The sequence below is a fragment of the Anthonomus grandis genome, chromosome 18, assembly GCF_022605725.1.
Source record: "Anthonomus grandis grandis chromosome 18, icAntGran1.3, whole genome shotgun sequence".
Classification (NCBI taxonomy): Eukaryota; Metazoa; Arthropoda; class Insecta; order Coleoptera; family Curculionidae; genus Anthonomus; species Anthonomus grandis.
In genome coordinates this window covers 7,900,658-7,917,575 of record NC_065563.1, presented here as the reverse complement: position 1 = coordinate 7,917,575, position 16,918 = coordinate 7,900,658, and the positions used below count along the sequence as shown (strand labels likewise).

The window sequence follows — 16,918 nt, the reverse complement described above, 5'->3', positions numbered from 1 at the left end:
TTTTATGTAAATAAATCATTCTTACCTCCAAAGAAGATGTTATGCAGTGATCCGTGATGTTCAAAGTCAGGATCATCTTCATCAAAGTGGATTTCATCTTCGAATTCAGTGAACCCCTCGAGATGATCAAGGTTTGTGTTGCTTTCAACTCTCAACATCTTAAAAAAAAAAAACAAATTAATGCACAATAAAATATGATTCAATCAATAGATACAGTGCGTACGTAAAGTAGCGGATAAATTCAATAAAAATTAAATGGGCCGTTTCTGAAAAAATGCCCGAACCCGTCGATTTTATTATTTGGTTTAGGGTTTTTCTACGTGGAAATTAAATATACGGGGAGACGCAAAAAAAATGACGTCATCAATATGTTTTTTATATGGAAACCACCATTTTTTAATGCAGAATCGAAAAGAAAGGATGCATTTTTTTACAAAGGATATGGTACAAATGAATAGTGGTTACATAAGAAATTTTAAACGAAAAATGATGATAATGTAAAATTTAAAAAATACCTACTTAAATGAAATGTTTGAATTAAGCACTGTTAAGAACCTGACAATAACCACACGGAAAAAATAAAATACTCAATTTAAGCATATTATATTAATATAAGGCTATCTTAGCTTTGTATATAGGGGGTGCCAACAAGGTGTACGGCTAAGATAGCGCCCTTAACTATACGAGGTAGAGCAAAAAGTTCTACAGCAAAGTTGTAGGGTTGACAAAAACCTACGAACTAAAAATATTTTTATGTATACTGGGTGTGTCACAAAAAAGTTAATATAAAATGATTTTTTTTTAGTGGTACACCCTGTATATTATGGTACTAAAATGTGAGGCAAAAAGAGTACTTTACTTTGGTATAACGTTTTTAAAATTTCCGTGCGGCGTTGCAACATAATTAATTTTTTTATGTTATTTTTTGCCTTTTAGAGAGTTCGTTTAAAAAATCATAATTAACTTAAAATTTATTCTGCGCCTATGAAACTTGTACCTCAGTTAGTCTAGGGTACCTCCTCTAGGCTGACTATGATAATTTGTAATTTTTTAATACAGGCTGTTTTTAAAGAACTTTCAAACTTGCTGAAATTAAATACGCAATATCTCAAAATTTTCAAATAGAACACCCTGTATATTTTTATCTAATTAATTTTGTCCCTCAAATATCTTCATTTTTTATTTAATATATCCTATAGCTAAACCAAGTACTTTTTGAGTTATTTTAACTTTTCTGTAAAATACTATACATAAAACGGGTATTCTTTAAGTTTTGATCAAGGTTGCTTAGAAACATTGGTTTAAACGTCAAATAATAATTGTCAGATTATTAGTTTTATGATAGCAGTAGACAAGATCAATGTTTTTTCTTCAAAAACCATTTTAGAAATTATTATCAGTGAGTTAGTCGATTTTTAATTTTTATTGTTCATTTTATAATCAATATGAATTTTCCTCGTGAGGAATTTGTTGATATGATATATGCCCTTGGAGCTGCTGAAAGAAATAACCTTTTGGCATCTAGAATTTATGCACAACTTTATCCTGAAAGGAGACATCCCCAAGCACAAGTGTTTTAAAAACTAAAAGAAAGATTTGAGAGAACAGGAAGTGTAATTTATGAAAAACATGAACGGGTCAAGCCAGTTACAAATGAGGAAAACAGGATGACAGTAGCTTTAAGTGTCGTTGAAGATCCTCATAAAAGCGTTAGGCAGCTTACTAAAAAATTACCCTTTACTGCAACATCAATATCTCGCATGCTTCGAAGCGAAAAATTTATCTTTACCATCTTTACCATATTCAATTGTTGCAGGAATTACTTCCGCAGGATTATAAAAGAAGAATGGCTTTCTGTCAGTGGGCGCAAAATAAGATTCGTCAGCCTGATTTTTTTAATTTTGTGCCTTTTTCGGATGAAGCTATATTCCATAATAATGGCAGTGTTAATAAATATAATTTTCATTATTACGACACCAGCAATCCATTCTTCACCCGAGAAATTCATCATCAACATAGATGGTCGCTTAATGTTTGGGCAGGAATAATAGGACATTACGTAATTGCACCGCACTTTTTTAATGGACATCTTACAGGTGAAATGTATTTAAACTTTTTACAAAACGATTTTAATGTCCTTGTACAAACGTTGCCTGACCATGTTCGAGATAGGATTTGGTTTTAGCATGACGGCGCTTCAGCTCATTATAGCCATGCTGTTAGAAATTTTTTAAACGAGCATTTTGATGACCGGTGGATAGGGAGAGGTGGGCCAGAGGTGACCCGCAAGGTCCCCAGATTTGACCAAACTGGATTTTTTCTTGTGGGGATAGTGAAGGAAAAAGTCTATCAAACAACTCCTACCACAAGTGAAAATATCAAAAATAAAATTCGGGGGATTTTTCAAACAGTCACGCCAATTTTGTTGAAAAAGGTTAATGACTCATTCTCAAAAAGGAGAAACGCTTGCGTACAAAATGTAGGTCCTATTGAACACAATTTATAATACAGTAGAGCCTTGATAATCCGGACATGCGTTACTCCGGATGCTTCAGTAGTCCGAACACGAATTTTGCCGCTATTATGTACGTTATAGTCCGGATTCGCTTGTACGCGATAATCCGGATCGCGCTGTTTTCAGCCATTTTGCAGGCTTTGACAAGTTTAAATTGATTGGTAGTTTGCGAAAGTTTACTTTTTAACGTTACATAGGTATTACAGTCGACACTTATTGCTTTCTGGCCTTCCTACACCAATTCTGGGGAATATGGCTCCAAGACGAAAGCATAAAACATTATCTTTAAGACAAAAGCTTGATATACTGAACAGATTAGAACGTGGCGTGAGTAAAAAAGCCTTAGCTAGTGAATACGATGTAGGCACATCCACAATTTCGGATATTAAAAAGAACAAATTGAGCATTAAAAGGCATGTGCCAAGGTTTATAAAGACGTTTTATTTTTACTAATGTTTTGTATTTTTAGTTTTATTAGCGATTGTGATGCGTACCACAAGCTAGGAAAACACTAAGAAAACCTGAATATTCCAGAAAAAGCGATTGTTCGAATGGTTTTGCAGGCAACGTTCCAGATACATTCCCATATCATATGAAAGTTTAGCAGCCAAAGCAAAGCAAATCTACAACGATGTTTATGGAAATGAGAATTTTGCAGCCAGTCGAGGTTGGATCGCAAATTTCAGAAAAAGACATGGTTTGAGAGCTTTAAAAATTTGTGGTGAGAAATTATCCAATGACGAAACTGCTGTTGAGCCTTTTAAGAATGTTGGCACAGAAAATGAAAGACCTGAATTTAATTCCTACGCAGGTTGACAATGCTGATGAATCAGCGTTGTACTGGAAAATGTTACCGAAAAAAACAATTGTTCGTTCTCCAGAAAAGACAGCACCGGGACGAAAAATAAGTAAGGAGCGGGTTACTTTCCTGGCATGTGTAAATGGAGATGGTTCTTACAAATTGAGAATTCTCGTCATTGGAAAAGCAAAAAATCCCAAAGCATTTAAAAATGTACCCATACCCGTAGAGTACAAAAATTCCTGCAATGCTTGGATGACATCTGCAATATTTAAAGAGAGGTTTCATAATTCGTTTATTAGGCAAGTATAAGAGTATTTAAGAAGCCAAAATCTAACTGAACGTGCTCTTTTAATCATTGACAATGAAGAGAACTGAGAAGTGAGGATGGCCATTTCCAAACAATCTTTCTTCCGCCAAATTGCACAGCATTGCTGCAACCCATGGATCAAAATGCCATAAGGTTGACTAAATTGTTTTACCGTAAGAGCCTTTTGGCGCACATTTTATCACAAAATGAAGAAAATGTTATCCAGGTATTAAAGACCTTAAATCTCAAAACTGCAACATACTTACTGAGTTATGCAGGGTCAAAACTTACTGTAGAGGTTTTACAAAAATGTTGGGAAAAAGTAATTCCAAAAGGAACGGTTTTTGGTAATGATTTAGAATACGAAGCCGATGATCTGATTTCGCTAAAGCAATTACAGGAAAAGCTACGAGCTTTAACGGATGTTTTGGCTATGCTCCAAACACTAAGTGAAAACGAGATAAATACTAATGAAGTAAATAGCTGGATTGAAAATGATGACAACTTAGTATTAGATGAGATAGAAAGCAACGAAATGCATTATAGCAGCAGCGAAGAATGTGAAGATGATGACGAAAATCAAGGGAGAGAGAAAGGAGTCAAAAATGATGAAGCAGTGAAGGGCTTCAATTTATGCTTGTTTTTCAAAGACTTAAAGAAATGGCTTTTTTGAAAAACCAAGAAAAGTAAAGCAAGCAAAAATTACTGACTACAATTTTTTAATTAGCTTTATTATGTACCTACTACATAGCAAACATGTAATTTAGTGTATCCTTTTAATTTGTATGTTTTTCTCGTTTATCACATATTTGTAGGCAATTATTTAGTTATATACATATATTATTCGCTAATAAAAAACATATATGTATGTAAAAAGACATCATGTTTCGGTAATCCGAATTTTTCGTTAATCTGTATCACCGTCGTTTTTATTAGTCCGGACTATCGAGGCTTTACTGTAATTGTAATTTGATCTTTAAAATTTAAAATTAGTGTAACGATGTACATTTATGCAAAAATACGTGAGTACCTACCTAGTATGTAATTTAATTTTGCTGTTTTTTTAGCTGTTTAGGTGAATAATTGTGTTGGTTAATTTTTCAAGTATGTTATAATAATAATAATAATAATAATTGTAGGAAAAGTAACAATTCTAATTCTTCAATAATTTTTTCTAAGCAATCTTGATCAAAACTTAAAGAATACCCGTTTTATGCATAGTATTTTACAGAAAAGTTAAAACATCTCAAAAAGTACTTGGTTTAGCTATAGGACATATTAAATAAAAAATGAAGGTATTTGAGGGACAAACTTAATTAGATAAAAATATACAGAGTGTTCCATTTGAAAAATTTCAGATATTGCGTATTTAATTTCAGCAAGTTTGAAAGTTCTTTAAAAACACCCGTATTAAAAAATTACAAATGATCATAGTCAGCCTAGAGGAGGTACCCTAGACTAGCTGTGGTACAAGTTTCATGGGCGCAGAATAAATTTTAAGTTAATTACGATTTTTTAAACGAACCCTCTAAAAGGCAAAACATAACATAAAAAAATTAATTACGTTGCAACGCCGCACGGAAATTTTAAAAACGTTATACCAAAGTAAAGTACTCTTTTTGCCTCACATTTTAGTACCATAATATACAGGGTGTACCATTTAAAAAAAAATTATATTTTATTGTAACTTTTTTGTGACACACCCAGTATACATAAAAATATTTTTAGTTCGTAGGTTTTTGTCAACCCTACAACTTTGCTGTAGAACTTTTTGCTCTACCTCGTATAGTTAAGGCGCTATCTTAGCCGTACACCTTGTTGGCACACCCTGTATAATATAAAAATATAAAGTCTTTATTAAAATGTATTTAAATTAAATACACATATCATTATTTAGAACATGTGAAAGATTCATTTTTATGTATACAATTGAATCAAATTGATACTATAAATATTTAGAATAAAGATATCACTAGTTCCGTTTAAATCGAAAGCGTCTTTAGAAATAAATATAAGATTTGGTTAGATTGAAGATTAAATTCAATTCGGACATTTTGGTATGTGTAAAATTAAAAAAAAAACAACCTCTCAAAGCAAAATTACGACTTATTTACAAGAAAATACAGTATTTTAAATCTAAGCCTACGATTTGTAATTTTGGCTCAATAATTATTACAGATCATCTATACAGGGTGATTCAAAATTGAGTGCAAAGATTTCAAGAGAGCCAAAAATAAGAATTTTTTTTCATATAAACGTATGTCCTAACTTGCTTCATTTTCTAGATACAGAGTGTAAAAGTTTTTTTAATCCTTATACGTTTATGGAGAACGGAAAATAATTTTTTTTTTTTAATTTGGGATCATGGGTTTTAGCCACTGATCTAACGATTAAAAATATTTTTTGCGATGCAGCGATGCCGCTTTTATCAAAAACTAGTAGCAACTTTGTTATTTTAAATGAAATACCCTGTATATTATTTTATTTTTTGATCCGCCATCTCTTTATGATTGTTTTTGTATAAGCCATAAATCATTCCATCTGTGGGACAGCAAGAAATTTGGGTCTTTTTGTTGTTCGCTTAAATCTCAAACTGCATGTCTTGAAGAAGTCTCTGTATGTCTTAAACTAACATTCCTATACCCCTATAGATACTTCTCCAACGCATCAAATATTTATTGGTTGAATCTCTCGTTTTATTTGTTTTGTTCTCGATTATTTTTGCATCGCATTCTTAAGAATGGCTCTCTACACTATTTGATAATAGACCTGGTACCAAGAGGTACCCTACATCTTAACCTTAGGCATAAAACCAAATTTCGCATTCCTTCCCACCAAGGCATAAAATTTGAAGGCTGTTTCGAATATAGAGCAGTTGTTTTTCTAAAAATACTAATATTATTTATCGATTATTGAACATAATTGGTCTCAGTTTAAAAACCTTTAGTCAGGTATTCTACAACAAATGTTAAATTATTAAGTTATTAATTAATTAAGCTATACTGTTATTCAATCAATCAATAGTTTATTCATGTCAGTTACATAAAATAGGTCCTAAGAGTAAACTATAATAAAGATTACAATTTAAAATATAAAATACACACATACATTTCTCCAGAAACTTGGAAGCTACAGGCAGAAGAGATATAGTGGTGAGTCAAGTTTTATAGGGAAGTAGTTTCTTCTTAACAAGTTTTATTACAGGGTGACTTAGATATGCTCAATCAATGGTGTATTGCCAATAAACTGTTTCTGAATGTGAGTAAATGTAAGCTTATTAGTTTTTACAAGAAAAATAAAAGATATGACTCATTTTGCAATATAGAGAGCGTTTCTCTTCAGTCACATAACATTATTAAGGATCTTGATGCATGGTTTGATGAGCACCTAAATAAACTTTAACACACATATAACTAATCTGGTCCTTAACTCCTCAAAAGTTTTAGGCTTTGTTTTGCGTATAATTGCAGGGAATTTTCTGTTAAGACCTGTAAAAGAATATACAGTAGTGGCCAAAAGTAGATAGACAAAGTATTATTTTCATATAATTGTTTAAAGATTTACCCACAGGTCCCCTAGATTTTAAATTATTGTTATTTGTAAGGCGGTACCAAGATACCAATAAATTTCAGTTAAATATTTTGCTTGCTATCAGATAAAGCAATAATATGAATATAGGTGGTCAAAAGTAGATAGACAAAAACAATTATTTTGGAATTATTTTTTTGTCTAGATATTTATAAAATAAAATTAGTAGGTATAGTATTTGTTCTCTTTAACTCAAGGTGCAACATGCCACGCGGAATTAGATTCTCTCTTGACTTAAGACAACGCATTATTAATGCATATCGCGCGGGTGATCGTCAAATTGATATTGCTCGTAGATTTGATGTTAAAAGAAAAGCTGTTTGGGCAATTATTAAAAGATGTGAAAGGACAGGATCATTAGAGCCAAAAAATAAATCTGGTCGACCAAAAAAAATGGACATGAGAGCTGTACGCAAATTAAAACAAATTAATTAAAACGAATTACAGGCTCTAGGGCTTTGTAATGTGTCCTCAAGGACTGTAAGACGAAGGTTGGTAGAAGAGAATCTATTTGCATGTAGGCCAGCAAAAAAAAACCATTGCGCTCAAAAAAGAATCGCTTAGCCCGATTAGAATTTGCCCGTCAGCATATACACTGGACAAAGCATGAATGGAAACGTGTTTGCTGGAGCGACGAATCGAAGTTTAATTTGTTTAATTCCGATGGAATTCAATATGTTAGACGCCCTTCTGGCCAGTGTTTGAATCCCAAGTACACAAAAGTAGTGATTCCTCATATGAATCTGCAGCATAAGAAGTTGTGTCATCAGCAAAGAGAGTGAATTAAGCAAGAGTTTCCCCTTCAAGAAGTTCATTTATATATCTGTGGTCCAGTGCCAAAAGCATGAATGTGCAAAATCGTATTTATGAGATAATTGCAATTAAAAGATATAATGTGCTGTGAAAAATCAGTGTTCTGACTTATGATCGCATTTATGATGATGCTCGGAGGTTGTTGGACTTATCTATGCTAAGGCAAAGGAGAGTTTGAGTTGATTTGGTGGTCCTATATGAATTGGTGAATGGTCAGTTAAACTGTTACCTGTTAAACTGGGAATCCTCATACCAAGCTTATATAAACAAAATTGAATAAATCTGTCCTGAACTCCTTGGTGCAATATCATTCAATATACCATCTAGGAATTTTAGGCATAATAGATTATTCTCAGTACCATTTCATAGCACTAATTATGCATCTCACTCCCCTATTGAACAGACACTTAAGTTTATTAATACTAATGAAGTTGAAATATTGGGCATTGCTTTACCTAGTTTTAAGAGGCAAATTAAAAGTTTAATCTAATTTTCAATACAATTCAGTCTAGCTGTGTGATCTGAGCAAGGCCTTTGACTGTGTCGATCATGGCATCATTCTTCAAAAATTTGAATACTATACTATAAATTTCATCATAATAGTATAAAACTTGTCAATGTATATCTCAGGTGGTGGGGGTCGCGGGTGTGAAGTCAGTTAGGAGGGTTATGAGCATTGGAGTGCCACAAGGATCAGTTCTGGGGCCCATCCTTTTCTTAATATATCGTCGGTCCAGTGCCAAAACCATGAATGTGCAAAATTTTCGAATTTTGGCAAGAAAAAACTCATAAATAGTATTGTGAATGTTATAGTTTAGTGTTTCGTACTTTAATAAGAAAATTACTCTAAGCTTTTTTGTGAGTTTTTGTTTTAAAGATTAAAATTGTGTTTTTAAAAATGGCATCTAGAGCTAAAAGAATAATGGAAATGGTGAGCCACAGAGAGTCTGCTGAGGATACTTTTAACAAAGAGAATAAGGTATTGATACTTAAGATATAAAAAGTGCTATATTAGGGCCTAAAAATTAAGGCTTAAGTGCAAAACAATTAAGAGACTAAAATCATATTAATTTAAATTATTTTTGTTTAAATTAATTAAATTTTGTTAGTTTACATCGATATGATTTTAATCAGCTAATTTCTTTTGCATTTAGGTAAACCTTAATTTTCAGACGCGAAATATAGCACTTTTTATCTTTAAAGTCTTAAAAAGTGTATGTACTTACCTAAAATATTTTGTGGTAAAGTCCAGTTCAGAGATCTATTAGAATCTTTGATGTGTCGCAGATGCCGCACTAACTAGTCCGTGCGCCTATGTCATATTTATTGTTGCATGATATATATGTTTAAATGGCAAAATTTTATATTGCCTATCTATGAAATCATTTTAAATATACGTAAAACCCCATGTTTTATACTATTTTTTATTTTTCTTTCGAAAATGTCAATTTTTAGAAAGAAAATAATATCAAAAAATTGACCGCGGACTAAAATCCAAGCATCTTACAAAATATTTTAAACACTTCCAGCACTCACAGACTTGTCACCTCTTTTTAGCCAGTCTATTAAACAGAGATAAAACACCTGCGTTCTGGCGATTCCTACTTTAGGCTGTGCAAGTGATTTTGTATCTCTCTCTATCCCACTGATTTTAAGAATTACGGGGCCGTACTTAAATAAATTTTTGGGCAGTTTTTGTATTACTTTCGACGTGTTTTTAAAGAGATATTTAAGGATGGGTCTATCACCTTTAAAATAGTTGTTGGATGGGTCTATCAGCTTTAATAGTTGGGAGGGGGGCCATGTGAGGTTATTATTTGATGTATTTTGCCGGTTATGCTTTTTACACGTTTATGAAAGTAAAGAATTTAGAATTTGGCCTGTATTCGTCTAAATTTTCGCTTGCAGTTTTTACTGTGAGGAAGTGTGTTTTTTTATTTGTGTTTGTGGATTTGTTTTGGTATTATACCTAAAGACCTTAAAATGTTTCGACTCTGGGAAAATAGGCAGGAAAATTTGGCAAATGAAGAGGAAAGTATTTGTGCGGGCTTATGGAGAACGTGGGTGTACAAGAAAGACAATAACATGTGTGTTAAAAATAATAAGAGTGATCTGGACAGTGATTTAGACTTACATAGTTCTGATAGTTCATTTTCTAGTATTGAGGAAGCAAAAAGAAGCAAGGGAAGTAGAAGCTACAGAGGAAATCAAGCAGTTTTAAAACGTAATTGTTTAAGTACAGACGCCAAACAAATTTATCTAAATATCTATAACAATCTAAGGAATGATCCTCAGTTCACAAATGATTGTAGTGCTTTGCAAAAAACAGCGTTTTTAATAGGGGTCCCCTATAGTACAATATGCCTGTAAAAAAAAGGATTAAAGACAGAATAAAAAGAAAAGATGCAGGACAATCAAAGGGACTTGATACGGATATTGCCAAATTGCTAAGGAAAGGTGTGTATTCTAAATACAAAAACAATTACGGTTCTGACCATAGAGAAATCTTATCGGCAAGGGACAAACATTTCTCAGTCTCAACCTTGCGGAGATACCTGATAAAACTTGGATTTAAGCTTAAGATGGTTAACAAAAGAGTTGCTGTAATGGAATTGTCAGGTGGTGTATAGAATATTTGAGGAAAATTTAAAAAATTTGGGAGGAAGAAAGATCCATATATTATTTAGCCGAAACATGATATGATACATTTTTGATTGATGTATGATTTCCATTCTCTGGGAAAAAAGTCCCTTTTTTGCCATAGTAAGGAAACCATATTTTTATTAATAAAACAAGTCTAAAATTTTGTTTTTTACAGCTTACTACCCCTGTTGTCCTTCAGCGACACAATGAAGACTGCTTCTTCCTCCATTCTCTGGGAAAAAGTCCCTTTTTTGCCATAGTAAGAAAATCCTATTTTTATTAATTAAACAAGTTTAAAGTTTTGTTTTTTTCAGCTTACTGCCTCTGTTTGTCCTTTGGTGACACAATAAAGTATATATAATGTAATGCTTTAGTATCCATATGCTGATGTGCGAGATGAAGTTGGAATCCATGGTGGCAACAGAGAAACTGTTTCCTTCCTTAATGGAAGAAACTGCTAAAGAACAATGGCAAAAAAAGAATTTAAAAAATTGTATTAACTTTTTGGGCCAGATTTAAAAGAGTGGGTAAATTTATAAAAGTATTTAGTATCCTCACTGTAGTTTTAGGATCCAATATACTTAAAATGTAGTGTTTTGTATAAGATTTTTAGTTTTTAGTATACGCATTTATTTTTGTTAATTTTTATCTAATCTCTCCTAATATGCATAATAACTAAATATGAGGCAAACAAATTAATAAATATTACATTCAGGATGTAAAGTGTGTTTTTTTTTATAAGTAAAACTTGTGTCTTTTAAACGCATAAAGTATAGACAGCTAGATGATTTTTAATGTAAAAGTTTATTTTAAAAAATATACTTCCAATTTTCTGACTACATAATTACTTTTTATCAAAGAAGTTGGTACTAAATATAGAAATAGGGGGTTTTCATGAGTATATTATTATAATAATATATCATAATATGTATTAATTAAAAAATAACTATAATAAAGGACATTGAATATGGCAGCCACAATCCCCATTAATAATCACCACCATGTAAAAATAAATCTCAATTCCCAAAAAAAGGAAATATATAAAATTTGAAGACAAACCAAAACATTTTAAACTTTTGTGTCAAAAAGTAACTATTTAATGCCGTAATCCACAGAATAAATGGGCCTAACTAATTCGTATCACCTATTCTCTCATCAAACTCAAAAATGCTTTATTGTCAATATAAACATAGAAGTTGTAGACAAAGCCAATAGACTGTACATTAAAGGAATAAAAACGAGAAACTAATTTAAAATAAAATAAAGTTATATAAAACTTTGAAAAATACTTAAATGCTAATCATTAAAAAATTCACCTAAACTATAGTACGCTTTACTAGCAAGAAATATTTTCGTCCTTGTACGTAGGCTTTTTTTAGTCTTAAGTTGTCTTATTTCTAGTGGAAGTTTATTAAACAGCTTTCTACCTCCATATATGATAGAGCTACGGACAAGTTCAAAATGAGGAATGGGTAGCCCTAACAAATAATTTTGTCGCGTATTATAGTGGCTTCCTAAGTGGAGTTCCTGTTTATATTTTTTAAAAACTAAGCAAACTGTTTCCAAAATAAAAATACAACACAGGGTTAAAATATTATGACATACAAAAAGCAGGCGACATGAGTCACGAGGCTTGGCCCCACATAGATATCCAATGGCCCTTTTCTGGAGTACAAATACTGAACTAAAAAGTGAATTTGAACATCAAAAGCAAATTCCATATCGAAGGTGCCACTCGATAATCGCGAAGTATGCAGATCTGGCGATGGAGAAATTAAGACTGGTGGCAATAACCCTTAGGGCCTAGCAGCCTGATCAGACTTTTCTACATACACTCACAATATGGTCTTCAAATTTAAGGAACTTGTCTATGGAAAGACCCAAAAACTTAATGAACGGTGGCATGGTGATGGCTTCATTATTTAAACATATATCATTTGTATTACATTTAAAATTAAGGATATTTGTTTTGGAAACATTAAATGTCAAAAAATTTGCATCACACCAGTTTTTTATTTTTAACAAATCTGCACGTATATTGGCCTCCATTTGAGAAACATCAGAGTCGTGCCAGAGGATGGTGGTATCATCGGCAAACAATGTAAATTTGCCAGTTACCTGCAGTTGTGGCAGATCGTTCACATAAATGAGAAAAAGTAAAGGACCAAGTACTGATCCTTGCGGACCACCCACATTTATATTAAGTTCCTTAGAGATACCACCATTAAATTTGACAGCCTGATAAGTAGGAACGAAACCACTCAAGGGCAGTTCCTCTGAAACCATAGAGCTCCAGTTTCATCAGCAGCACTCTGTGACTCACGCAGTCAAATGCCTTGGACAACTCACAGAATACCGCTGCTGCAACTTCACTAACATTCAGTCGATTGTACAGGTGCTCTAGAAAGCTAAAGATAGCATCATTTGTGCTCACAGACTCACGAAAGCCAAACTGCTGAAGACGCAATAGGCCAAACCTAGTTAAAAATGAAACCATCCTCACCTTAACGAGCCGTTCCACTATTTTGGCTAAAGTAGGCAATAACGCTATAGGTCTGAAGTTAGAAGGACAGTCGCGATCGCCACACTTGTAAAGAGGAATAATCATTGCTCTTTTTAAGTACTCTGGGAAAACTCCAGACATAAATGAAAAGTTAATTGACTCGGCCAAGACTTGCAAAGCAACAAGAGGTAAAACAGAAAATATTTTAAGAGAAAGCCCAACCTGATGAACTCTTATTCTTAATATTAACCATTAACTGTTTAAGCTCTTCTACACTTGTGGGGGCAAAAAAGAAAGATTCGGCTACTACCACATTGCTGGGATAGCTCCTGGGATCTATTTTTTGTGAGAGATTGGCTGCAAGGTTACTAGCAATATCACAGTAAAAGGAATTGAGGACATTGGAATCTAAGGTGCTTGGAAAAACCAAGACATTATTTTTGCCCCTAAGCTCATTTAAAATCTTCCAAGACTCTTTTGCTCTGTTGGAGGAATTATTTATCCTCCTTTGAAAGTAGTTCCACTTAGCCATTCTGATTGAGTTTCTGTAAATCTTGCTGTATCTGTTATAATAATTTAAAAATGTTGCATTGTTCATAGCGTATTTCCTAATGTAAAAAAGGGAGCGCATATTTTTCCCAGATACTCGTAAACCCTTAGTATACCAAGGTTTTCTATTTCGTTTCTTAATATTGACAACAACGGAAAAGCAGTGTTAAAATTGTTTAACTACTATTTGATGAAAGCTATGCAGTGGGTTAACAGTAGTCAGTAGTCAATACATTATTCCAACTTAACATATTGGCGCTAAAAACTAAAGTTATGAAATAAGAATTTTTGGTTAAACTCATTTAACGTACTTAAATCTTATATTTAAATTAAATATTATCTTGCTATCAACTATCCTGAATTTCTAACTTAATAAAACTAAACCCAAAAATCCCGAATAATAAAGTTTTAAATACAAATAAATTTTAAGGCCGGACCTGTGCAACTTTTCACGAGTGGATGTGACTAAGGTCAGGCGTTTAACAAAATAGTACGTGGGCGCATGTAGTCAAATTTTACGAATCAAATGTATAAATTCTTAAAAAAATGCTTAAAACATTTATTTATTTAATGAAATGATTAAATATCGTTTAGAATATTACTTTATGACTCTTTCCACATAAAATTTTGCGATTTAAACATGCATGTCATGTGACAATACAAGCAACACCGGCACACGGACTATTTGCGGTACATCAAAGATTCTAATAGATCTCTGAACTGAACTATAGGTACCTTTATCCTTGCCTTAATAACTAATAAAGCTGTTTTTTGCAGCTAACCGAGGCTCCGCCAGTATTCAGAACTGCTCATTCTCTTAATAATGTTGCAAATATTGAAACACTTGCCTATAATAATATTGGTGATGATTTTACCATAAGCGTTACTAACTTCGAATTGGAACAAAACATAAATATAACAGAAGGTAAAAAATAATAAATTAGAGAAATAAAAATTTAGCTAGTCTTTAACTATGCATTTTTAAAGATAAAGTCGACGATGATGCTGAACAGCTGTCTAATGAAGTCATGGCATCGCCCTTAAGGACACCAGATAATATCTTATAACATTTGAAGATAATGCTTCTTCATCAGACAATTATGACACAGGCAACAGTTCTGATAGTACTAGCTGCTCTTCAAGTTGTTCTACCTGTTCAAGCACTTCAACTTCATCAAATGATGCTAATCCTGAGAATTTACAAATAATTCAACCCGGTAAGTCGTAGACAATTATATAGGGAAAGTAAAAAAATAAAAGCGTCGATATTTTAGAGCATCCAATAAAAAGAAACGAATCGATGTGGAATAAAAATATTAGAAAGGAAAAAAGGCGCAAAGGTGAAGCATACCTCGATGCAAGAAACATAGAGAAAAATGCTCGTCCTCTTTTACCTTCTCCATGTTCGCGAAAGCCAAACCATAAATGCATCACATAATTTGTAAGAGAGGAAAACCGCCAAGAAATTTACAACCAGTTTCGCAACTTAGAATCTCTAGATTATCAAAGGACTTTTGTAATAAATCACGTGGAACAAAAATTTAAGAGCAGGGTGAGTTTTTTATGGCAACTCTTAATATTACGGATTCATTTATACGCACGGCATGTGAAGAACGTACATTCCTTGTGGGATAATTAAGGGAGATTTACGTGGTAAACACGCTCCCTTTAATAAGCTGAAAGATGAAGATCAGAATTTGATTAGAGATCACATTATGTGATTTCCTTGTGTAGAGTCACACTACTGCAGTTCGTCATCAAAAAAAAAGTTCAATAACACAACAACAGTTCAATAAAAGCTTTCAAGCTTAAACAGTTCAATAATGCATAGATTATATAAAGATATGTGCGTGGAAAAGAATATTAAACCAGTTTCCTTGGAAAAGTATCGAGTTAAATTCAGTGAATATAATTTAGGATTTTTTCGCCCAAAAAAAGACCAATGCAAGAAATGTTTAGCCCAGACGAACATGACAGACCAGGAAAAACAAAAAAATGAGGAGAATTTCGAAAAACATATAACAAAAAAAACACAAGCTCGTGAGAATCGAGATGATGATAAGCAAGCAGCAAAGGAAAATGCAGATGTGCTATCTTTTAACTTTGATCATCAGTATCTACTTACAACCCCCAAAGGTCCAGCTGGCCAAATATTTTATTTAAGAAAGCTAGCAATCTATAACTTAACTATATACAACTTAGCAAATCAAAATGTTGATTGCTACCTATGGGAAGAAACTCTAGGAAGCTATGGGAAGTGGAAAAGAGGCGCAATCAAAATATCTTCTTGCGTCCTCGAGTACTTGCTAGCCCACCATACTATTAAAGAAGTTAGAATGATGTCAGATGGTTGTGGGGGCCAACAAAAAATACCATATTTGCTGCTATGTGCCTTGGGGTTCTAGCAGTTCACTCTAATTTGATTCAAATAGACCATACATTTTTTGAGGCCGGTCACACCGAAATGGAGTGTGACTCCATACACTCTAATAAATTATAGCTTAATATATATCTATATATTCTTCTGAAGGCTGGACCCAAATTATTAGAAGCGCTCGTATAAAACCATAACCATTCGCCGTAAAAAATTTAAACTAAGTCAAATTCCCTGGCGTAAAGTTTGTTCGATTCGATACCTTAAAGCTGATCAAACCAAACTGCTATACAAACTCAGCTATGATGATGACTTTCAAGTCGCAAATATTACTAAAGGTAAAGGAAGGCCCAAAAAAGTAACATTAAGTAAAGCGTATAAAGATGAGTTACTGATTAATGCAGCAAAGTATCACGATCTACAAAAAATGTGTACTGATCTTACCATACCAAAAATTTATCACCCATTTTATAAATCACTCAAGGTAAGTGATAAAGTCAGAGATAGATTGCCTGAACCAGACGTAGAGGAAGAAAGTGAAGATAGCGATAAAAAAAATTTGTAATTTTGTTAAAAAAGGTTTTTATAAAAACGTATTTTCATAATTTTTAAGTACTAAGTACAAATTTATTTGAAAATAATATTTTTAAACACTACTTTTTGAAATTTTTTGGTAATAAAATAACTTTAAAAAGATTGTTGTTTACTTTTCTTAACCTTTTAAATAAATGCGGCCCAAAAATAAAATTAGTTGCATACCCGAAATTGACTACAACTTTTTTTCATCATTCTTAAAAAAAAAACATAATTAACTTTAGTTTAAT

The 16,918-nt window shown here is 32.6% G+C and overlaps 1 protein-coding gene and 1 long non-coding RNA gene across 2 annotated transcripts in view; one reads left to right on the top strand and one right to left on the bottom strand.

Annotated features, from left to right (window-relative positions):
- LOC126746877 (protein pinocchio) overlaps positions 1–16,918 on the bottom strand; it is a 168,585-nt gene that overhangs the window by 130,590 nt on the left and 21,077 nt on the right. The window contains exon 2 of the mRNA XM_050455273.1: positions 26–158. Within this exon, the coding sequence (XP_050311230.1) occupies positions 26–158 (133 nt within the window). The remainder of the gene's footprint in view (positions 1–25; positions 159–16,918) is intronic.
- On the top strand, positions 8,277–15,648 carry LOC126746883 (uncharacterized). The gene is made up of 4 exons (XR_007664016.1): positions 8,277–9,004; positions 14,498–14,645; positions 14,708–14,937; positions 14,995–15,648. It is a non-coding gene; the product is annotated as an uncharacterized LOC126746883 (long non-coding RNA).